The sequence below is a fragment of the Drosophila miranda genome, assembly GCF_003369915.1.
Source record: "Drosophila miranda strain MSH22 chromosome Y unlocalized genomic scaffold, D.miranda_PacBio2.1 Contig_Y2_pilon, whole genome shotgun sequence".
Taxonomy (NCBI): domain Eukaryota; kingdom Metazoa; phylum Arthropoda; class Insecta; order Diptera; family Drosophilidae; genus Drosophila; species Drosophila miranda.
The window spans coordinates 22,965,937-22,990,370 of record NW_022881614.1 but is presented as its reverse complement, the minus strand read 5'-3'; the positions used below and the strand labels follow the sequence as shown (position 1 = coordinate 22,990,370).

The 24,434-nt window shown below is 42.8% G+C and overlaps 1 protein-coding gene across 5 annotated transcripts in view; it reads right to left on the bottom strand.

The window, feature by feature from the left end:
• LOC117192486 (uncharacterized protein DDB_G0271670-like) overlaps positions 1–24,434 on the bottom strand; it is a 57,394-nt gene that overhangs the window by 501 nt on the left and 32,459 nt on the right. For 2 of the 5 annotated variants that reach the window (XM_033397187.1, XM_033397185.1), the window contains 3 exons: positions 5,913–6,770; positions 443–511; positions 50–378 (listed from right to left, as the gene is read on the bottom strand). In XM_033397187.1, coding sequence (XP_033253078.1) covers positions 50–378; positions 443–511; positions 5,913–6,770 — 1,256 coding nt within the window. Of the gene's footprint in view, positions 1–49; positions 379–442; positions 512–5,912; positions 6,771–7,005; positions 7,173–24,434 lie in introns of those variants that run through there. The other 3 variants (XM_033397188.1, XM_033397186.1, XM_033397189.1) reach the window with 3 other exon arrangements.

Genomic DNA, 24,434 nt, shown 5'->3' with positions numbered 1-24,434 from the left:
ACACATTATATACTTCCATCCTGCATAGAAACATAACTCATTTACTTACAGTCCGTACAATTCCCGCTTATCGGCATTGAACTGCAGCCAGGAGTTGGATTTCAGCTCGTGGCCATCCTTGTCGGTGAGCTCTAGACGCAGGTTGCCCTGATCTTCGGCATCCCAGAAGGTATCCTCGGGCACAATCATGGTGAAAGCCTTGCCCGAGGTCACCGCCAGTTTCTGCAGGCGCGTTTTGATAATCGGGACACTGTTCTCCGGCTGCGGCTCCACATAATCCGTCGAGGAAAATGTACTGACGGTGCTGGTCGCCTCGGGCGTGGCAGGTGTTTTCGTGGCCACCGTGGAGGGGGGCACTGAAGAGCCAGGGAACAGCTGCTGTCGATGAGAGGGATTAATAGGAGATTTGAGAGTTGCCAGGAGCCCGTGCTATAGCCCATACCTCATTATTGCCACTTCCACTGCCGCTGCTGTTATTGTTGGGGGTGCTGATGGCATCGGCTTCTCCTTCCTGGGAATTACAGGTAAATCATTAGCATTGAGATGACTAATTGGTGCCAATGGATGGCTCTAAGTTAAATGCTGAAGGAGTCTGCGGCTAAGGAGGGGCAGGCAGTGTTAGTGTTAGTACAACATCCAAGTACGAGTGCAAAAACAGGTAAGATTACGTATACGCATATGGGTGTGTGTGTGAGTGTGTAGACAGTGGGCATGCAATTACCAAGGACCTCATGCAGGAGGTGGAGAGGGGGCGCAATCTGCTAGTAAGTGCATTCGGCCGGAAGGAATATTCTGCGCTAAATTGGATTCAGGACAAACCAGTGGGCGGGGCGGGCTCGAGGGCGGGGAAATGGTGCAACATTGCAATGCAATGGCGATGCGGCATTTCACCTTAGAACTAATTGTGCGGTGCGTTGCTGTGGACTCTACTACGTGAGAATCGATTCCACTCGAGGAGGACGTTCTTGATGTTGTTGCCCCAGCAGCAGCAGCTGTTATTGGTATCGTTGTCGCATCTTCAACATCTTCGATGGGCGGAAAGCGGCTCAGCTCGAAATCATTTGCATTTGGCTGCTTTTGGTTTGAGTTTCAACATAAATTTAATAAGTTTTTGCTGTTTTTATACCCGATACTCAAAATGAGTATTGGGGTATATTAGATTTGTGGTAAAAGTGGATGTGTGTAACGTCCAGAAGGAATCGTTTCCGACCCCATAAAATATATATATTCTTGATCAGCATCAATAGCCGAGTCGATTGAGCCATGTCTGTCTGTCCGTCTGTCCGTCTGTCTTTCCCCTTCAGCGCCTAGTGCTCAAAGACTATAAGAGCGAGAGCAACGATGTTTTGGATCCAGACTTCTGTGATATGTCACTGCTACAAGAATATTTCAAAACTTTGCCCCGCCCACTTCCGCCCCCACAAAGGGCGAAAATCTGTGGCATCCACAATTTCGACGATACGAGAAAACTAAAAACGCAGAATCGTAGAAGATGACTATTAATTCTAGAGTGCAAAATCTGAACCAGATCGTATAATTATTATAGCCAGAATCAAGAAAACAATTTCATTCTTTCTCGCTCTGTCTCTCTCTAACAAACACATTTCATGGTCGGTTTTGCCAATTGCAAAATATGAGTTCAAGGATCTCAGAACCTATAAGAGCCAGAGCAACCAAATTTGTTATCCACACTCCTGTGATATCGGATCTTGACCGTTTTGTTTCAAAATTTTGCCACACCACCTTCCGCCCCCGCAAAGGACGAAAATCTGGGCCATCCACAAATCTCAGAGACTATTAACGCTAGAGTAACCAAATTTGGTATTCGCACTTCTGTTAGATCTCACTATAAAACGTATATCTCAAAATTACGCCCCACCCCCTTCGGCCCCCACAAAGGACGAAAATCTGTTGCATCTACAAATCTCAGAGACTATTAAGGCTAGAGTAACCAAATTTGGTATCCGCACTTCTGTTAGATCTCACTATAAAACGTATATCTCAGAATTTCGCCCCACCCCCTTCCGCCCCCACAAAGGACGAAAATCTGAGGCATCCACATATCTCAGAGAATAATAAGGCTAGAGTAACCAAATTTGGTACACACACTCCTTTAAGATGTCACTATAAAACGTATATCTCAAAATTTCGCCCCACCCCAACGTTGTGAGTTGCTGCGGACACCGCAACTCTACGGTTATACCCGATACTAAGTCAGTATGGCTCTCCTCCGGCAGACGGCGCTAATATTAAACGACACGACAAAGAGTGCGTGCGAGAGAGACAGAAAATCAGTCTGAGCGTGACGTCGGGCGCTGCGTAGCCAGTGCAAATTGATTTGTTCCTTTTGGGTATAAAAATGATCTGATCTGATCCAGATTCAGCAATCTGATAGATATGGTCATTATCTATGATTCTGTGTTTCTAGTTTTCTCGAATCTGCAATATTGTGGATGCAACAGATTTTCGTCCTTTGCGGGGGCGGAAGGGGGTGGGGCGAAATTTTGACACAAAATGGTAAAGGTCCGATATCACAGGAGTGTGGATACCAAATTTGGTTGCTCCGGCTCTTATAGGTTCTGAGATCCTTGAACTCATATTTTGCAATTGGCAAAACCGACCATGAAACCTGTGTGTTAGAGAGACAGAGCGAGAAAGAATGAAATTGTCTTCAGGATTCTGGCTATAATAATTATACGATCTGGTTCAGATTTTGCACTCTAGAAGATATAGTCATCTTCTACTATGCTGCGATTTTAGTTTTCTCGTATCGTTGAAATTGTGGATGCCACAGATTTTCGCCCTTTGTGGGGGCGGAATTGGGCGGGGCAAAGTTTTGAAATATTCTTGTAGCAGTGACATATCACAGAAGTCTGGATACAAAACATCGTTGCTCTCGCTCTTATAGTCTTTGAACACTAGGCGCTGAAAGGGAAGGACAGACGGACAGACGGACGGACGGACAGACGGACAGACAGACATGGCTCAATCGACTCGGCTATTGATGCTGATCAAGAATATATATACTTTATGGGGTCGGAAACGATTCCTTCTGGACGTTACACACATCCACTTTTACCACAAATCTAATATACCCCAATACTCATTTTGAGTATCGGGTATAAAAAGTATCCCACCGAATAAACTGCCGAAGAACCAGTGCCCATCCTTGGGCAATAGTTTTCCAACACTAATTGCAGCTCTCATTCAAAGCTCGAGGATCGTTTACAAACACTAACTGTCAACACGCAAATTAAGCTGCAGCTAAAAGCATATATATACATATGTACAATTTATAAATACATATATATTAACTATATCTACATACACTTCTTTATCTAGTTTGCTAACATTTATGTACAAACACAACTCCACTAAAAGTCTTTTCTGACTGCAACAGGGATGTTGTTAAGCCATTTTTATGAAGTTCAACTCTCGTTTTACACAGGACAAAAGGCAATAAAAATACAATATCAATATAAAAGAAAAACGAGGGGGAACGTTGTGAGTTGCTGCGGAGACCGCAACTCTACAGTTATACCCGATACTAAGTCAGTATGGCTCTCCTCCGGCAGACGCCGCTAATTGTAAACGACACGACAAGGAGTGCGTGCGAGAGAGACAGAAAATCAGTCTGAGCGTGACGTCGGGTGCTGCGTAGCCAATGCAAATTGATTTGTTCCTTTTGGCTATACAAATTATCTGATCTGATCCAAATTCAGCAATCTGATAGATATGATCATTATCTATGATTCTGCGTTTTTAGTTTCCTCGTATCCTCAATATTGTGGATGCAACAGATTTTCGTCCTTTGTGGGGGCGGAAGGGGGTGGGGCGAAATTTTGAGATATACGTTTTATAGTGAGATCTAACAGGAGTGCGGATACCAAATTTGGTTACTCTAGCCTTAATAGTCTCTGAGATTTGTGAATATCCCCAGATTTTCATCCTTTGCGGGGGCGGAAGGGGGTGTGGCGAAATTTTGAAACAAACTCGTCTCGGTCCGATATATTAGGAGTGTGGATACCAAATTTGGTTGCTCTAGATTTTATAGTCTCTGAGATCTAGGCGCTAATTTTTTACTCTAAGCAAAGCCGGCTATGCTACGTGTGTGTTAGAGAGAGACAGGGCGAGAAAAAATGAAATTGTTTTCTTGATTCTGGCTATAATAATTATACGATCTGGTTCAGATTTTGCACTCTAGAAGACATAGTCATCTTCTACGATTCTGCGTTTTGAGTTTTCTCGTATCGTCGAAATTGTGGATGCCACAGATTTTCGCCCTATGTGGGGGCGGAAGTGGGCGGGGCAAAGTTTTGAAATATTCTTGTAGCAGTGACATATCACAGAAGTCTGGATCCAAAACATCGTTGCTCTCGCTCTTATAGTCTCTGAGCACTAGGCGCTAAAGGGGACGGACAGACGGACGGACGGACAGACGGACAGACAGACATGGCTCAATCGACTCGGCTATTGATGCTGATCAAGAATATATATACTTTATGGGGTCGGAAACGATTCCTTTTGGACGTTACACACATCCACTTTTACCACAAATCTAATATACCCCAATACTCATTTTGAGTATCGGGTATAACGAGGGGGAACGTTGTGAGTTGCTGCGGACACCGCAACTCTACGGTTATACCGGATACTAAGTCAGTATGGCTCTCCTCCGGCAGACGCCGCTAATATTAAACGACACGACAAAGAGGGCGTGCGAGAGAGACAGAAAATCAGTCTGAGCGTGACGTCGGGCGCTGCGTAGCCACTGCAAATTGATTTGTTCATATTGGCTATAAAAATGATCTGATCTGATCCAGATTCAGCAATCTGATAGATATGGTCATTATCTATGATTCTGCGTTTTTAGTTTTCTCGAATGTGCAATATTGTGGATGCAACAGATTTTCGTCCTTTGTGTGGGCGGAAGGGGGTGGGGCGAAATTTTGAGATACACGTTTTATAGTAAGATCTAACAGGAGTGCGGATACCAAATTTGGTTACTCTAGCCTTAATAGTCTCTGAGATTTTTGAATATCCCAGATTTTCGTCCTTTGCGGGGGCGGAAGGGGGTGTGGCGAAATTTTGAAACAAACTCTTCACGGTCCGATATATTAGGAGTGTGGATACCAAATTTGGTTGCTCTAGCTTTTGTAGTCTCTGAGATCTTGGCGCTAATGTTTTAATCTAAGCAAAGCCGCCTATGCTACGTGTGTGTTAGAGAGAGACAGGGCGAGAAAAAATGAAATTGTTTTCTTGATGCTGGCTATAATAATAATATGATCCAATTCAGATTCCGCAGTCTTAAAGATATGGTCATTCTGTACAATTCTACGTTTTTGGTTTTCTCATATCTTTAAAATTGTGGATGCCACAGATTTTCGTCCTTTGTGGGAGCGGAAGTGGGCGGGGCGAAGTTTTGAAATATTTTTGTAGCAGTGACATATCACAGAAGTCTGGATCCAAAACATCGTTGCTCTAGCTCTTATAGTCTTTGAGCACTAGGCGCTGAAGGGGACGGACAGACGGACAGCCGGACGGACGGACAGACAGACAGGGCTCAATCGACTCGGCTATTGATGCTGATCAAGAATATATATACTTTATGGGGTCGGAAACGATTCCTTCTGGACGTTACAAACATCCTTTTTTACCACAAATCTAATATACCCCAATACTCATTTTGAGTATCGGGTATAACAAGAGAGTTACAGATTAAGAGATGGAGAGGCAGAGAGAGAGAGACAGAACTAAGCTAACTCCTGGCTGTTTGGAGGAGACACACACACACACTCACATAAAGAGGGGAGGGAGGACAACAGCTTAGATGTGACAACGACAAGAGACAGTAGACAAGAGAGACAACACACACAATCACGGGCGCGTTCACACAAAGCGACATCATTTACCTTTGGCGACATTTCAGACAGTGTTGTTGTTGCTATTGTTGTAGTTGACATTGTTGCTGTTGGTGTGATTGTTGTAGTTGTTGTTGTTGCAGATGATGATGATGCAGATGATGATGAAGTTGTTAGAGTATTGTTGTTGTTTTTATGGTTGTTGTTGTCTAATACAATGTCTGTGATGGCAACAATGTGAGAGGATGGGGATGAGTTTGAGGGTGAGGATGAGGTTGAGCAGGTCCCTGTGGCCGATGTAGAGGTGGACATGGATGGCAACGAAGACGTTTCAACAGCTTCGATTGATGGCACAACAGAGGAGGAGGACACTGACACTGAGGAGGTGGCATCATAGGGTGAGAATGGCTTCTGCTTGCTATTGCTGCTGCTGCTGCTGCTGCTGTGCTGTGGTGGGGTGGGGGGCGATATGGGTGGGGGTGTGGTGTTATCAGCGGTGCTGAATGTGGCAACAGTATCCACATCTACGACGGCAACGGCATCCACCTGATTCCCTGCTTCCTCCTCCATGTAACTGGACTTTACCATGTCCGTGGCAGAGCCAGGCATCCCAGTTGTGGCTGTTGCGGCAGCCGCTGTGGTGGTGTCCACATCATTTTCCTGGAATTTCCCTGCAGCGGCGCGCAATTGCTGGAGTTCCACATCCTCTACATCATCATCATCGTCAGCACCAGCACCACCCTCATCGACGGACGATGGCCCGAGCACTGGGACCAGCTCCTTGATGTTCTTCGTATTCTCAATAGTCTTGCTTATCACGGACTCCAGCTTGGAGACGCTCTCCTCGATCTCCTCCTCCACACTGGCCACCGAGGGCGTGGCAGACGCAGAGGCAGAATCCCCCTCCGACTTGGGTTAGTCGATGATTCGATTGTTAGTTACGATTAGTATTTGGATTTCGATGGCGATATCGATATCGATTTCAGTTTAAACATTCATCAAACAAGTGAGAGAACGAGAGAATACAATGAGAGCGATATATAGACAGAGAGAGATAGAGCGAGAAAGAAATGGCAAAAGAGAAGAAAAAACGTATACACCATATGATGAATTACAGTTATTTATAGTGTAAATATGTATATACCCTGCAGTACCAGCAGTGAGCGATGACGAATGCCATCTACAATGTCATCGAGGCGTTGACGCCAGCCAAATCGAACCCTTTGTTTTTTCTTTTGTTTCTTTCTTTTCCGCGCGTGCCGAACGTAATTCGGTTCTGCCGACCGTGCGCAGTAGCAGAGAACTTCGTTTTATCTTTTCGTCTTCTTTGCGACTGCGTCGACAGAACTCTTTTGCTTTGTTCTTTGCTATTTGCAATCGTCACACGGAGTTTTAATACATAAGTGAAAATAAGTAATCTGTGATTATTATTATTATCAGGTAAGTGCAGTTTTTAAATAATTAATAATATGTGTTGTACGCGTGTTAAATAAAAAAATCTCAATTGTATAAAAAGTTAAATTTATGAAAAAACTGTGTTCAAATTATATTAATGTTTCGCTGCATTCACATTATATTTCTTTATTCTTCTCTTATGCTCGGGAATAAAAGAAGAATAAAGAAATAGAATATAAATCAGTATTAGCGAATTAATTTGTTATAATCTGCGGTGGGCACGAAATTGCAATTTTTGAGCAGTCCAGCAGCAAAACAAACAACAAAAGAAAAGCAACAAAAAGTAACCCTTATTTGTGCGGCTTGGCTCGAGCATGTACATTTTTTTTTGCGCGTGTTTTGTTGTTGTTGTTGGAGGAAATGAACAGCCCACCGCTGACCTACAGTGAACATTGTTGTTTTTGTTGAAACAAACAACCGTTTTAAAAATCGAACAAATTCTTTTTATACAATTGAACCAAATTAATAGTAATTGTACATATATATAATATATCCATATTATTTCAGCGGCGGTGAAGATGAAAATACCCAACGAGCCAGCAGAAAAAGTGATTCGGAAGGCTATTCACAATATTAAGAATAGATATTTTCAAAAGGGCGCAAGGGACAAAAAATACAAAGCTCTGGCATCCTTAGACAATAATTAATAATAATTTTTAATAAATAAAACTAATTGGAAAAATAAACAATTGAATGTATTACTTTTTTATATTAAATGCATGATTTTTCGTGAAAAATCATCACTTACAAAATACATGATATTTAGGTAAAAATCATCACCTATAAAATGCATGATTTTTAGGTAAAAATCATCGCTTATTATGTGCATGATCTTTAGGCAAAAATCATGCATTTAATAAGCGATGATTTAAGCAAAAAAATCATCACTTATAAAATGCATGATTTTTAGGTAAAAATCATCGCTTATTAAGTGCATGATTTTTCGGCAATGCTCGATGACAATGTCATCCCTTTGCCCTATCACATCTCCATGTTAATGTCATCAGCTCAGCGTAAGGCCGCTCATCAACTATGTCATCAGGGGTAGTGACGCGGTCATCGACGTGTCAGCAGCTGAGTCATTAATTACCCGTACTGCAGGGTAGATATCGGATATACGTATGCATGTAAATTAAATAACTGCGGTAGCGGATTGTGTTTTTAAAAAAGTTTTTATTTTACTTCTAACTTCACTGATATAGATTTAAGTAGAGGGTCACAAAGGATTCCGGACAAAGGGTTTGCGCGATCTTAATTTTAAGCTCGACTTTGCGGTGTCGCTTCTGGATCAAGACTGACTTGAACTTTCTGATCTTTGCATCGTTGATCCCTTTCGGGAATAGTTTTTCTATAAACATTTCAATTGATTTCGCCATCCCGAGTATTGGATTTCGTCATCCAAAGAGAGAACTGTAAAATGCCTAAAGTGCAGGATCTGCAGAAAGCCGGGAGTGAGATTGTTTATGAGAAGCCGGTTGTGGGCAAACATTGGTTTTCCATTTAGGCGAGTGTCAAAGATTGGGATTGCGGCGGGAGCCCTTGCGATTGTACATTTTAGAAATCAATTAGGCGGAGGCCCAAGATTGAAATTGTTTTCGTTTTGGAAAGCCAAAGATTGTTTACAACTCGTATAAGAGCTCAATAGAATTGGGTACGTTAACTCCCCCCATTCTTAAATGTTTCGTCCCGATACATTTTTAAGTTCTGATAGAGCTCTAATTTCTTCTGACAGTATTTGAATGTTGCTTTCCACTATTTCTTCTGACGGTATTCTTATTGATTTAATAAGTACAAATTTGGTTAATTTATAGCCGAAGTAAAATAACATTATCAATATCAAAATGATTAAGAATAATGTTGTTAAGGGTAAGGCCGTATTACCTAATGTTATAAGGGGATTTAAAATATTAACATTATCAAAAGAAAATTGCTTATCATTCGATTGTATATAATCAACTAATTCAAAATCGCTATATCTATGATGCGATATATATCTTAGAATTTTACCCTTATCATTTATGTGGGTTATATTATTTATTTCAATTGTGTTGTTGAATATAAGGAGATACGATCCTAACAAAGTAGTATTGTCTCCGATATTTTTGCCTGAAACTAATATGGCACCATCCTGAATGATGTCTATTTCTTTGTTTTTTCCCCTTTTTTTAGTGCAGTTGGCTTTAAAGCCATTAAGTAAATTGGTGAAACAGGTCTTCTTTAAATTTATTTGTGCGTAATTGTTAAAAGTTTCACTTTTAAAATTATTCATTAAATAGTATTTCTCCTTACATTCACAAACTTTTTCACTTATAACTAACATTCCATCATTTTGTGAGATGGCTCTGTTGAAGAATGACCATCTCTAGCAATGCACGCATGTTTTGACAGACATATGAGTATGTAGACGTATGTATGAGTGAGAGACGTAACAAAGCGACGTTCTCTTATCTCCCTTTTTGTTCTCCCTTTCGTTCGGTCTCTATCTGCCTGCGAGCAGAGCATTTATTAGTCACAAATAAACCTTACATATGAATGGTTGCGTTTTTACTTTTCGGTACAAGAACTTCCCTTGCAACGGCAGCGAAATTCTGTCCAACAGGTTATGGGCCCAGGTTCGGATTTTGTAAATTAAAAGTAAAGTGATTGTTTTAGTTACGAACTATTAACATCGGTGTGACTCAGAGACTAAACGATAATCAGCAATGAGCGGGATGTATCAAATAGACAAATTAGAGGAGGGAAATTATGACTCCTGGTGTATTCAAATGCGGTCTGTGTTGGTGCACGCTGAATTGTGGAGTGTGGCATCTGGTGACCTGCTACCAACGAATGTTCCCGAAGTTGTGAATTGGCAGGCCAAGGATGAAAAGGCGCTGGCCATGATCACATTGAGTGTGAAAACTTCACAGTTGGGATACATTAAAAATTGCAGTAAGTCGTCCGAAGCATGGAACAAATTAAAGAGTGTTCATCAACCAAGTGAACCTGTACGAAAGGTTCAACTGTACAAGAAATTGCTAAGCAAGCGCATGGACCAAAGGCAAAGCATTTCAAGCTGCATTAATGAGTTCGTGGATATTCTTGATGGCCTTGGGTCAGTAGGAATTGAGCTAAATGATGAACTGCGCTCAATTGTTTTGTTGTCAAGCCTTCCAGAACAATTCGAAAATTTCGTTGTCGCCATAGAGACGCGCGACAGTCTGCCGACTTTCGATGTTCTATGCCTAAAACTGAAGGAAGAAGGCGAACGAAAGGGAAACACAGAAGATCAAAAGGAATACGCAAAGGCATATACCGCAGTACATAAGCCGGCCGCGCACAGAGCGCTAAAGAACAGAAACAATACAATGATATGTTTCAAGTGTGGTGAGCGCGGGCATATGAAGGCTCAGTGTAAGAAGGAGAGCGCAAATGTGGAAAGGGCAGCAAGAGTGGAGAACAAGCAGTGCAGTCTATTAAATGCGTTGGACGCAGATAATTTGAAAAAGAGTATGTGGGGTTTGGATAGTGGTGATACAAGCCACATGTGTTGTGAGAAACAGTTATTCACAAAGTTCGAGAAACACACAGAAATGATTGGTCTGTCTGACTCCGGTTTCCTAAAAGCTGAAGGAAAAGGGGAAGTAGAGCTGAAGACAGAGATATGCACGCTGCTGTTAAAGAATGTTCTCTATGTGCCCGAAATGAATGGAAATTATTTCTCGGTGAGCAGCGCTGTACAGAATAAATGTTTCGTCACTTTTGGACAAGAATATGCACGAGTTATCCAAAATGGCGAATGCATTGTAAAGGCGAACAGAGCTGGAAACTTGTATGTATATGTTTCGAGGAAAACAAAACAACTGTTTTGCGGCGGTTAAGTCTGATGGTGCCCTGTGGCATAAACGGTACGGCCACTTGAACATCAGTAATATGAAAGATTTGATCAGCAAAGGAATGGTGCGCGGCATTGAAAATATGGTTTTCCCGGCGAATATGAATTCAAAAACATATATGGTCAGCAAGATTCATGCGCAACCATTTCCTGTTGCAACCACCAGTAGAGCTCAAGATATATTGGAACTAGTTCATGCAGATGTGTGCGGGCCCTTTGGCACACAGTCGCTTGCTGGATCAAAGTATTTTCTAACCTTCATCGATGACAAATCAAGGCGTATATTTGTGTATTTCCTGCGGACAAAGGATGAAGTCTTCCAGAAGTTCGTCGAGTTCAAAACCCTGGTTGAACGGCAAACGGGAAAAGTCTCAAATGTATCCGGAGCGACAATGGCGGTGAATTTGTCAACAAATCGTTTGATGAATTTCTGAAAACTAATGGGATTGAGAGGCAGCTGACAGTGGCGTACACCCCACAGCAAAACGGCGTTGCTGAGAGGGCAAACCGCACTCTGGTGGAAATGTCAAGATGTATGCTGGTCCAGTCAGGATTAGGCGAATCCTTGTGGGCTGAGGCAGTCAACGCAGCTGTGTATGTACGGAATCGATCACCGACCAAGGCGCTGACCAGTATGACGCCTATGGAAACGTGGACTGGTAAGAAACCTTTTGTTGGTCATCTAAAGGTTTTTGGCTCCGTTGCAGTAGCTTTGGACAAGGGTCCAAGGAAGAGTAAACTTCAACCAAAAGGCAAAGAATATCGCATGATTGGATATTCAGTAGCGGCTAAGGGCTATCGACTGTATGACCCTGTGTCTCATCAGGTGATTGAGAGGCGAGATGTTCTCTTTGACGAGATCCAAGACGACAAGGATACAGTCACATTCGAACTTCCGAAGGCAGAAGTTAGCATGCAGTAAGGCGGCGATACTGATGACATTGACAGCAGCGGTGGAGACAGCAGCCATGGTGCAAGCGTTGACGGGGAGAATCCCAGTAGCAGCGGTACTGATGGGTACGAGAGCGCAACAGAAAAGGTTGAGTCAGATGAGCCAGCTCCTCGCGTTGGACCTGGCAGACCAAGGCTGATTCGGACCGGCAAACCTGGCCGTCCGAGAAAGGAGTACAACATTCTTGGTGTTCTGGTTGCCAGCGACGTAAAGATTCCAGTATCCTACGAGGAGGCGTTGATCAGTATTCATGCATCACATTGGTCCGAAGCGATGCAACGCGAATATGAGGCATTAATGGCAAACGAGACATGGCAGTTGGCAGACTTACCGGCAGGACAACGAGCAGTTGGATGCAAATGGGTATATAGCCTGAAACGCGACAAAGATGGTCAAATCGAACGATTCAAGGCGCGGCTGGTGGCAAAAGGTTGCTCCCAGCAGTACGGCATAAACTATGCGGAAACATTTTCTCCAGTCTGCAGACTGGAGAGCGTGCGATTTATTCTTGCGCTAGCAGCAGAATTGAAATTATATGTCAACCAAATGGATGTATGTACGGCATACCTCAACAGTGACCTGAGCGATACGGTGTACATGAAGCAACCACAAGGGTACATTGATCGAGCTTATCCAGCGAAGGCTATGCTGCTTAAAAAGGCAATATATGGATTGAAGCAGTCAGGAAGGGAATGGAATTCGAAGCTGAATGGCGTCCTGACTAATCTGGGTTTTGTTTCCTGTGACAACGAGCCGTGCCTCTACCAGCAGAGAGGGAAAGGTAACTTATCGTTAATCTTGGTATATGTTGACGATTTACTTATAGCATGTCAGTCCAAAGAGGACATGCTCGGTATCAAATCGGCTATTTCAAATGCGTTCGAATGTATCGACAAAGGTGTTCCAGAGCTGTTTTTAAGCATGGAGGTGCACCGTGAAGGTGAGCTTGGGCCTATCACCATAGGCCACTCGCAATACATCAAGGAACTATTGCAAGCTCACGACATGGACAAATGTAGACCAGTGGCTACTCCGTTGGATGCGGGGTTCCAGGTGGATTGTACTAATGAGCAGTGTCAAAAGGTTGATCCTGTCATGTATCAATCCATGATTGGTGAGCTGATGTGGCTGGCACTCACAACCAGACCGGACATTTTGCATTCAGTTGCAAAGTTGGCCCAGAGGAACAAAGATCCGCACGCAGAGCATCTGGCTGGTGTGAAGCACGTTCTGAGGTACTTGGCAGCGACGATGAACTTCAAACTACACTACAAAGGGTGTCACCAGCCACTTACTGGATATGTGGATGCGGATTGGGGCGGCGATCGAACTAACCGGAAGTCGTATACGGGCTATGTTTATTTTTTGGCAGGTGGCCCAATTTCTTGGCGATCTGAGAAACAACGCAGCGTGGCACTTAGCAGCACGGAGGCAGAATACATGGCACTGTCGTCTGCGTGTAAGGAGTCCATATTCTTACGTCGCTTAATCATTAAAATTGGCTGTGGAGATGAAGCTACCTCAACTACCTTATATGGCGATAATCTGAGCGCACAAGAGCTGGCTAGGAACCCAGTGCATCACTCAAGGACCAAGCATATTGATATTAGATATCACTTTGTACGACAGATTGTAGAAGAAGGTCAAGTTAAGTTAAAGTATGCTAGTACAACAGATATGATTGCAGATATCTTGACCAAGAATCTCCCTAAGAGAAAGCATGTCGAATTTACAAAATTGTTAAGTTTAAATTGAGTTAAATGGAAGCATGCAAATTAAATAACTGCGGTATCGGATTGTGTTTTTAAAAAGTTTTTATTTTACTTCTAACTTCACTGTTATAGATTTAAGTAGAGGGTCACAAAGGATTCCGGGCAAAGGGTTTGCGCGATCTTAATTTTTAGCTCGACTTTGCGGTGTCGCTTCTGGATCAAGACTGACTTGAACTTTCTGATCTTTGCATCGTTGATCCCTTTCGGGAATAGTTTTTCTATAAACATTTCAATTGATTTCGCCATCCCGAGTATTGGCTTTCGTCATCCAAAGAGAGAACTGTAAAATGCCTAAAGTGCAGGATCTGCAGAAAGCCGGGAGTGAGATTGTTTATGAGAAGCCGGTTGTGGGCAAACATTGGTTTTCCATTTAGGCGAGTGTCAAAGATTGGGATTGCGGCGGGAGCCCTTGCGATTGTACATTTTAGAAATCAATTAGGCGGAGGCCCAAGATTGAAATTGTTTTCGTTTTGGAAAGCCAAAGATTGTTTACAACTCGTATAAGAGCTCAATAGAATTGGGTACGTTAACTCCCCCCATTCTTAAATGTTTCGTCCCGATACATTTTGAAGTTCTGATAGAGCTCTAATTTCTTCTGACAGTATTTGAATGTTGCTTTCCACTATTTCTTCTGACGGTATTCTTATTGATTTAATAAGTACAAATTTGGTTAATTTATAGCCGAAGTAAAATAACATTATCAATATCAAAATGATTAAGAATAATGTTGTTAAGGGTAAGGCCGTATTACCTAATGTTATAAGGGGATTTAAAATATTAACATTATCAAAAGAAAATTGCTTATCATTCGATTGTATATAATCAACTAATTCAAAATCGCTATATCTATGATGCGATATATATCTTAGAATTTTACCCTTATCATTTATGTGGGTTATATTATTTATTTCAATTGTGTTGTTGAATATAAGGAGATACGATCCTAACAAAGTAGTATTGTCTACGATATTTTTGCCTGAAACTAATATGGCACCATCCTGAATGATGTCTATTTCTTTGTTTTTTCCCCTTTTTTTAGTGCAGTTGGCTTTAAAGCCATTAAGTAAATTGGTGAAACAAGTCTTCTTTAAATTTATTTGTGCGTAATTGTTAAAAGTTTCACTTTTAAAATTATTCATTAAATAGTATTTCTCCTTACATTCACAAACTTTTTCACTTATAACTAACATTCCATCATTTTGTGAGATGGCTCTGTGGAAGAATGACCATCTCTAGCAATGCACGCATGTTTTGACAGACATATGAGTGAGAGACGTAACAAAGCGACGTTCTCTTATCTCCCTTTTTGTTCTCCCTTTCGTTCGGTCTCTATCTGCCTGCGAGCAGAGCATTTATTAGTCACAAAAAAACCTTACATATGAATGGTTGCATTTTTTCTTTTCGGTACAAGAACTTCCCTTGCAACGGCAGCGAAATTCTGTCCAACAGGTTATGGGCCCAGGTTCGGATTTTGTAAATTAAAAGTAAAGTGATTGTTTTAGTTACGAACTATTAACATCGGTGTGACTCAGAGACTAAACGATAATCAGCAATGAGCGGGATGTATCAAATAGACAAATTAGAGGAGGGAAATTATGACTCCTGGTGTATTCAAATGCGGTCTGTGTTGGTGCACGCTGAATTGTGGAGTGTGGCATCTGGTGACCTGCTACCAACGAATGTTCCCGAAGTTGTGAATTGGCAGGCCAAGGATGAAAAGGCGCTGGCCATGATCACATTGAGTGTGAAAACTTAACAGTTGGGATACATTAAAAATTGCAATAAGTCGTCCGAAGCATGGAACAAATTAAAGAGTGTTCATCAACCAAGTGGACCTGTACGAAAGGTTCAACTGTACAAGAAATTGCTAAGCAAGCGCATGGACCAAAGGCAAAGCATTTCAAGCTGCATTAATGAGTTCGTGGATATTCTTGATGGCCTTGGGTCAGTAGGAATCGAGCTAAATGATGAACTGCGCTCAATTGTTTTGTTGTCAAGCCTTCCAGAACAATTCGAAAATTTCGTTGTCGCCATAGAGACGCGCGACAGTCTGCCGACTTTCGATGTTCTATGCCTAAAACTGAAGGAAGAAGCCGAACGAAAGGGAAACACAGAAGATCAAAAGGAATACGCAAAGGCATATACCGCAGTACATAAGCCGGCCGCGCACAGAGCGCTAAAGAACAGAAACAATACAATGATATGTTTCAAGTGTGGTGAGCGCGGGCATATGAAGGCTCAGTGTAAGAAGGATAGCGCAAATGTGGAAAGGGCAGCAAGAGTGGAGAACAAGCAGTGCAGTCTATTAAATGCGTTGGACGCAGATAATTTGAAAAAGAGTATGTGGTGTTTGGATAGTGGTGATACAAGCCACATGTGTTGTGAGAAACAGTTATTCACAAAGTTCGAGAAACACACAGAAATGATTGGTCTGTCTGACTCCGGTTTCCTAAAAGCTGAAGGAAAAGGGGAAGTAGAGCTGAAGACAGAGATATGCACGCTGCTGTTAAAGAATGTTCTCTATGTGCCCGAAATGAATGGAAATTATTTCTCGGTGAGCAGCGCTGTACAGAATAAATGTTTCGTCACTTTTGGACAAGAATATGCACGAGTTATCCAAAATGGCGAATGCATTGTAAAGGCGAACAGAGCTGGAAACTTGTATGTATATGTTTCGAGGAAAAAAAAACAACTGTTTTGCGGCGGTTAAGGCTGATGGTGCCCTGTGGCATAAACGGTACGGCCACTTGAACATCAGTAATATGAAAGATTTGATCAGCAAAGGAATGGTGCGCGGCATTGAAAATATGGTTTTCCCGGCGAATATGAATTGCAAAACATGTATGGTCAGCAAGATTCATGCGCAACCATTTCCTGTTGCAACCACCAGTAGAGCTCAAGATATATTGGAACTAGTTCATGCAGATGTGTGCGGCCCCGTTGGCACACAGTCGCTTGCTGGATCAAAGTATTTTCTAACCTTCATCGATGACAAATCAAGGCGTATATTTGTGTATTTCCTGCGGACAAAGGATAAAGTCTTCCAGAAGTTCGTCGAGTTCAAAACCCTGGTTGAACGGCAAACGGGAAAAGTCTCAAATGTATCCGGAGCGACAATGGCGGTGAATTTGTCAACAAATCGTTTGATGAATTTCTGAAAACTAATGGGATTGAGAGGCAGCTGACAGTGGCGTACACCCCACAGCAAAACGGCGTTGCTGAGAGGGCAAACCGCACTCTGGTGGAAATGTCAAGATGTATGCTGGTCCAGTCAGGATTAGGCGAATCCTTGTGGGCTGAGGCAGTCAACGCAGCTGTGTATGTACGGAATCGATCACCGACCAAGGCGCTGACCAGTATGACGCCTATGGAAGCGTGGACTGGTAAGAAACCTTTTGTTGGTCATCTAAAGGTTTTTGGCTCCGTTGCAGTAGCTTTGGACAAGGGTCCAAGGAAGAGTAAACTTCAACCAAAAGGCAAAGAATATCGCATGATTGGATATTCAGTAGCGGCTAAGGGCTATCGACTGTATGACCCTGTGTTTCATCAGGTGATTGAGAGGCGAGATGTTCTCTTTGACGAGATCCAAGACGACAAGGATACAGTCACATTCGAACTTCCGAAGGCAGAAGTTAGCATGCAGTAAGGCGGCGATACTGATGACATTGACAGCAGCGGTGGAGACAGCAGCCATGGTGCAAGCGTTGACGGGGAGAATCCCAGTAGCAGCGGTACTGATGGGTACGAGAGCGCAACAGAAAAGGTTGAGTCAGATGAGCCAGCTCCTCGCGTTGGACCTGGCAGACCAAGGCTGATTCGGACCGGCAAACCTGGCCGTCCGAGAAAGGAGTACAACATTCTTGGTGTTCTGGTTGCCAGCGACGTAAAGATTCCAGTATCCTACGAGGAGGCGTTGATCAGTATTCATGCATCACATTGGTCCGAAGCGATGCAACGCGAATATGAGGCATTAATGGCAAACGAGACATGGCAGTTGGCAGACTTACCGGCAGGACAACGAGCAGTTGGATGCAAATGGGTATATAGCCTGAAACGCGACAAAGATGGTCAAATCGAACGATTCAAGGCGCGGCTGGTGGCAATAGGTTGCTCCCAGCAGTACGGCATAAACTATGCGGAAACATTTTCTCCAGTCTGCAGACTGGAGAGCGTGCGATTTATTCTTGCGCTAGCAGCAGAATTGAAATTATATGTCAACCAAATGGATGTATGTACGGCATACCTCAACCTGAGCGATACGGTGTACATGAAGCAACCACAAGGGTACATTGATCGAGCTTATCCAGCGAAGGCTATGCTGCTTAAAAAGGCAATATATGGATTGAAGCAGTCAGGAAGGGAATGGAATTCGAAGCTGAATGGCGTCCTGACTAATCTGGGTTTTGTTTCCTGTGACAACGAGCCGTGCCTCTACCAGCAGAGAGGGAAAGGTAACTTATCGTTAATCTTGGTATATGTTGACGATTTACTTATAGCATGTCAGTCCAAAGAGGACATGCTATTTCAAATGCGTTCGAATGTATCGACAAAGGTGTTCCAGAGCTGTTTTTAAGCATGGAGGTGCACCGTGAAGGTGAGCTTGGGCCTATCACCATAGGCCACTCGCAATACATCAAGGAACTATTGCAAGCTCACGACATGGACAAATGGCTACTCCGTTGGATGCGGGGTTCCAGGTGGATTGTACTAATGAGCAGTGTCAAAAGGTTGATCCTGTCATGTATCAATCCGTGATTGGTGAGCTGATGTGGCTGGCACTCACAACCAGACCGGACATTTTGCATTCAGTTGCAAAGTTGGCCCAGAGGAACAAAGATCCGCACGCAGAGCATCTGGCTGGTGTGAAGCACGTTCTGAGGTACTTGGCAGCGACGATGAACTTCAAACTACACTACAAAGGGTGTCACCAGCCACTTACTGGATATGTGGATGCGGATTGGGGCGGCGATCGAACTAACCGGAAGTAGTATACGGGCTATGTTTATTTTTTGGCAGGTGGCCCAATTTCTTGGCGATCTGAGAAACAACGCAGCGTGGCACTTAGCAGCACGGAGGCAGAATACATGGCACTGTCGTCTGCGTGTAAGGAGTCCATATTCTTACGTCGCTTAATCATTGAAATTGGCTGTGGAGATGAAGCTACCTCAACTACCTTATATGGCGATAATCTGAGCGCACAAGAGCTGGCTAGGAACCCAGTGCATCACTCAAGGACCAAGCATATTGATATTAGATATCACTTTGTACGACAGATTGTAGAAGAAGGTCAAGTTAAGTTAAAGTATGCTAGTACAACAGATATGATTGCAGATATCTTGACCAAGAATCTCCCTAAGAGAAAGCATGTCGAATTTACAAAATTGTTAAGTTTAAATTGAGTTAAATGGAAGCATGAAAATTAAATAACTGCGGTAGCGGATTGTGTTTTTAAAAAGTTTTTATTTTACTTCTAACTTCACTGTTATAGATTTAAGTAGAGGGTCACAAAGGATTCCGGGCAAAGGGTTTGCGCGATAAGGGGATTTAAAATATTAACATTATCAAAAGAAAATTGCTTATCATTCGATTGTATATAATCAACTAATTCAAAATCGCTATATCTATGATGCGATATATATCTTAGAATTTTACCCTTATCATTTATGTGGGTTATATTATTTATTTCAATTGTGTTGTTGAATATAAGGAGATACGATCCTAACAAAGTAGTATTGTCTACGATATTTTTGCCTGAAACTAATATGGCACCATCCTGAATGATGTCTATTTCTTTGTTTTTTCCCCTTTTTTTAGTGCAGTTGGCTTTAAAGCCATTAAGTAAATTGGTGAAACAAGTCTTCTTTAAATTTATTTGTGCGTAATTGTTAAAAGTTTCACTTTTAAAATTATTCATTAAATAGTATTTCTCCTTACATTCACAAACTTTTTCACTTATAACTAACATTCCATCATTTTGTGAGATGGCTCTGTTGAAGAATGACCATCTCTAGCAATGCACGCATGTTTTGACAGACATATGAGTATGTAGACGTATGTATGAGTGAGAGACGTAACAAAGCGACGTTCTCTTATCTCCCTTTTTGTTCTCCCTTTCGTTCGGTCTCTATCTGCCTGCGAGCAGAGCATTTATTAGTCACAAATAAACCTTACATATGAATGGTTGCATTTTTTCTTTTCGGTACAAGAACTTCCCTTGCAACGGCAGCGAAATTCTGTCCAACAGGTTATGGGCCCAGGTTCGGATTTTGTAAATTAAAAGTAAAGTGATTGTTTTAGTTACGAACTATTAACATCGGTGTGACTCAGAGACTAAACGATAATCAGCAATGAGCGGGATGTATCAAATAGACAAATTAGAGGAGGGAAATTATGACTCCTGGTGTATTCAAATGCGGTCTGTGTTGGTGCACGCTGAATTGTGGAGTGTGGCATCTGGTGACCTGCTACCAACGAATGTTCCCGAAGTTGTGAATTGGCAGGCCAAGGATGAAAAGGCGCTGGCCATGATCACATTGAGTGTGAAAACTTCACAGTTGGGATACATTAAAAATTGCAGTAAGTCGTCCGAAGCATGGAACAAATTAAAGAGTGTTCATCAACCAAGTGAACCTGTACGAAAGGTTCAACTGTACAAGAAATTGCTAAGCAAGCGCATGGACCAAAGGCAAAGCATTTCAAGCTGCATTAATGAGTTCGTGGATATTCTTGATGGCCTTGGGTCAGTAGGAATTGAGCTAAATGATGAACTGCGCTCAATTGTTTTGTTGTCAAGCCTTCCAGAACAATTCGAAAATTTCGTTGTCGCCATAGAGACGCGCGACAGTCTGCCGACTTTCGATGTTCTATGCCTAAAACTGAAGGAAGAAGGCGAACGAAAGGGAAACACAGAAGATCAAAAGGAATACGCAAAGGCATATACCGCAGTACATAAGCCGGCCGCGCACAGAGCGCTAAAGAACAGAAACAATACAATGATATGTTTCAAGTGTGGTGAGCGCGGGCATATGAAGGCTCAGTGTAAGAAGGAGAGCGCAAATGTGGAAAGGGCAGCAAGAGTGGAGAACAAGCAGTGCAGTCTATTAAATGCGTTGGACGCAGATAATTTGAAAAAGAGTATGTAGTGTTTGGATAGTGGTGATACAAGCCACATGTGTTGTGAGAAACAGTTATTCACAAAGTTCGAGAAACACACAGAAATGATTGGTCTGTCTGACTCCGGTTTCCTAAAAGCTGAAGGAAAAGGGGAAGTAGAGCTGAAGACAGAGATATGCACGCTGCTGTTAAAGAATGTTCTCTATGTGCCCGAAATGAATGGAAATTATTTCTCGGTGAGCAGCGCTGTACAGAATAAATGTTTCGTCACTTTTGGACAAGAATATGCACGAGTTATCCAAAATGGCGAATGCATTGTAAAGGCGAACAGAGCTGGAAACTTGTTTGTATATGTTTCGAGGAAAACAAAACAACTGTTTTGCGGCGGTTAAGGCTGATGGTGCCCTGTGGCATAAACGGTACGGCCACTTGAACATCAGTAATATGAAAGATTTGATCAGCAAAGGAATGGTGCGCGGCATTGAAAATATGGTTTTCCCGGCGAATATGAATTGCAAAACATGTATGGTCAGCAAGATTCATGCGCAACCATTTCCTGTTGCAACCACCAGTAGAGCTCAAGATATATTGGAACTAGTTCATGCAGATGTGTGCGGGCCCTTTGGCACACAGTCGCTTGCTGGATCAAAGTATTTTCTAACCTTCATCGATGACAAATCAAGGCGTATATTTGTGTATTTACTGCGGACAAAGGATGAAGTCTTCCAGAAGTTCGTCGAGTTCAAAACCCTGGTTGAACGGCAAACGGGAAAAGTCTCAAATGTATCCGGAGCGACAATGGCGGTGAATTTGTCAACAAATCGTTTGATGAATTTCTGAAAACTAATGGGATTGAGAGGCAGCTGACAGTGGCGTACACCCCACAGCAAAACGGCGTTGCTGAGAGGGCAAACCGCACTCTGGTGGAAATGTCAAGATGTATGCTGGTCCAGTCAGGATTAGGCGAATCCTTGTGGGCTGAGGCAGTCAACGCAGCTGTGTATGTACGGAATCGATCACCGACCAAGGCGCTGACCAGTATGACGCCTATGGAAGCGTGGACTGGTAAGAAACCTTTTGTTGGTCATCTAAAGGTTTTTGGCTCCGTTGCAGTAGCTTTGGACAAGGGTCCAAGGAAGAGTAAACTTCAACCAAAAGGCAAAGAATATCGCATGATTGGATATTCAGTAGCGGCTAAGGGCTATCGACTGTATGACCCTGTGTCTCATCAGGTGATTGAGAGGCGAGATGTTCTCTTTGACGAGATCCAAGACGACAAGGATACAGTCACATTCGAACTTCCGAAGGCAGAAGTTAGCATGCAGTAAGGCGGCGATACTGATGACATTGACAGCAGCGGTGGAGACAGCAGCCATGGTGCAAGCGTTGACGGGGAGAATCCCAGTAGCAGCGGTACTGATGGGTACGAGAGCGCAACAGAAAAGGTTGAGTCAGATGAGCCAGCTCCGCGCGTTGGACCTGGCAGATGTAGTGGTCGCTTGTCGGGCGGATAGGAAAGCATATTTGTGTTCTTCGCCTGAAAGTATGCCCGATGGTATTTGTACAATTTATATATTTATGTATATAATATATATATAAATATATTTATATATATTGTATTATTTATACAAGTATATATCACACCTCACCGAGATACTTATTAATTATTAAGTTTAGTCCCCATAGTTAGTGTATAGTTAGGTTGGCTTAATTTCTTGTTGTGGTGTTACATGTTAAATATTCCTGGTCGTGTGAGGGCTAGCGCCATCTAGGGTTGACATTAAGAATATGCTTAAAAACGAACAAAAAATCTCCCCACCATGTCCATAACCATTCAAGGTGAATGGCGAAGGATCGTGCAAAGGCAGATCCGGAGAACAAAATTTTTGTTGGTCAGTAGATCCGCCCAAATCTTTCTTTCTCCTCGTGGCCGTACAAGCATTCAGTTGCGCGGTGAGAAAAAAAAATAATAAAAATAAAATTAAACCGCCGTAAATAACCGTGGTGTGAAACCAAAGTGCACTCGATCGGGAAAAAAGAACCCAAGAAAGCAGATTGGGCTCTAATCGAAAACGTGAGTACCGGCCTTCGACAGTGCTAGGAGCCTCGAAGTTAGATTTTCCGACTTTTTCTGTAGTTTCCGATTGGAGGTGAGCAGCCCCAACACAAAAAAAAAAAAAACACCTGGAGAAAGAAGGAATTAGCACCTCAACCCCATCCCCCTATTTTCGCAGTGCCAGTTCCAACCGGGTAAATATGTGCATGGAGTAACTGTTAGAAAAAGTAGCCTGATCAGTATTTTCAAATTCCACATTAGAATCGGCACTTAGTTTGGGAATTATCCAAAAGCTGCAGCCCGAGCTTTAAGCCCCCGCACTACGAACCAGCTGATCCACCAAGTTGCGGGCAGTGAACTTTGGCTGCGCGAGACGAGGACAGCCGTCTGAACGGGCTTAGTGCGGCGAAGTGGCGTAACCGTTTCGCATTCAAAACCGGGCCAAGAAACGGAAACCGGTGCTGGCAGTCAGCGTAGGCCCGAAGCCGCTTAAATGTTCCTACCGGGCGGGAAAAAATAGTGCACCACGTGTGTACATAACCTCCCGGCGACCCCTAGTGGTATCGCCTCTCTTGTTCTTCTCGTGATTCGGCCTAGCTGTTCCAAACGTTTATTTAAAGTGCAGTGGAGGCCAGCGTTTGTCTTATGTGCACGTTAGTGTCATTATGTAGGCTGAATGAAAACTGTAAGAGATGTGCTCACATACATATGTATACACCGCCCACTGAAAGCCACTGAGGCCAGTAAGATCCCACCGTGACTCGCATTCCCTTGAACCTCGCAGTCCGTTGATATGTCTGTTTTTGTGTAGTTGGATATACTTAGTGTTAATTGTAGACAGTAAAAAAAAAACAGAAAAAAAAACCCACCAACACATGGAAAGTTTGAAAATGCATTTGATAAAAGCTTAAAAGTTTGAGCTTAAAAGCGTCCGCTCGGCCGGGTCCCCTCCGCGAGCTTATGCCATGCAGCACGCGCTGTACGATTTTGTATTTGGTTTGCAGGTAAAAGTTTAATGCACCCACACACAGCCACACGCCCAGCTACGAAAGATCTTTCGCCGCGGGAACACAAACAAAAACTGAGTGAGCTTTATAATATACCAACAACATTACATTTTATTGCCTCCCAAAATTCCGCAAGCGTGGCAAAAGCTTCGTTCTTTTTTGCTAGAGCTGTTTGTCGGTCGTTGACCTCACACTTTTAAAGTAGTCACAGCTGATTGGCCTTCTGCCTTTACAATACGCTTGGTAGAACGAATAGTATGTCCAACTACTCCCTGAAGCCGATGTGCTGGGACATGTGTACCTATATTGCGCTATAGTATTATCTTTCTATCTAAGGAAAAATC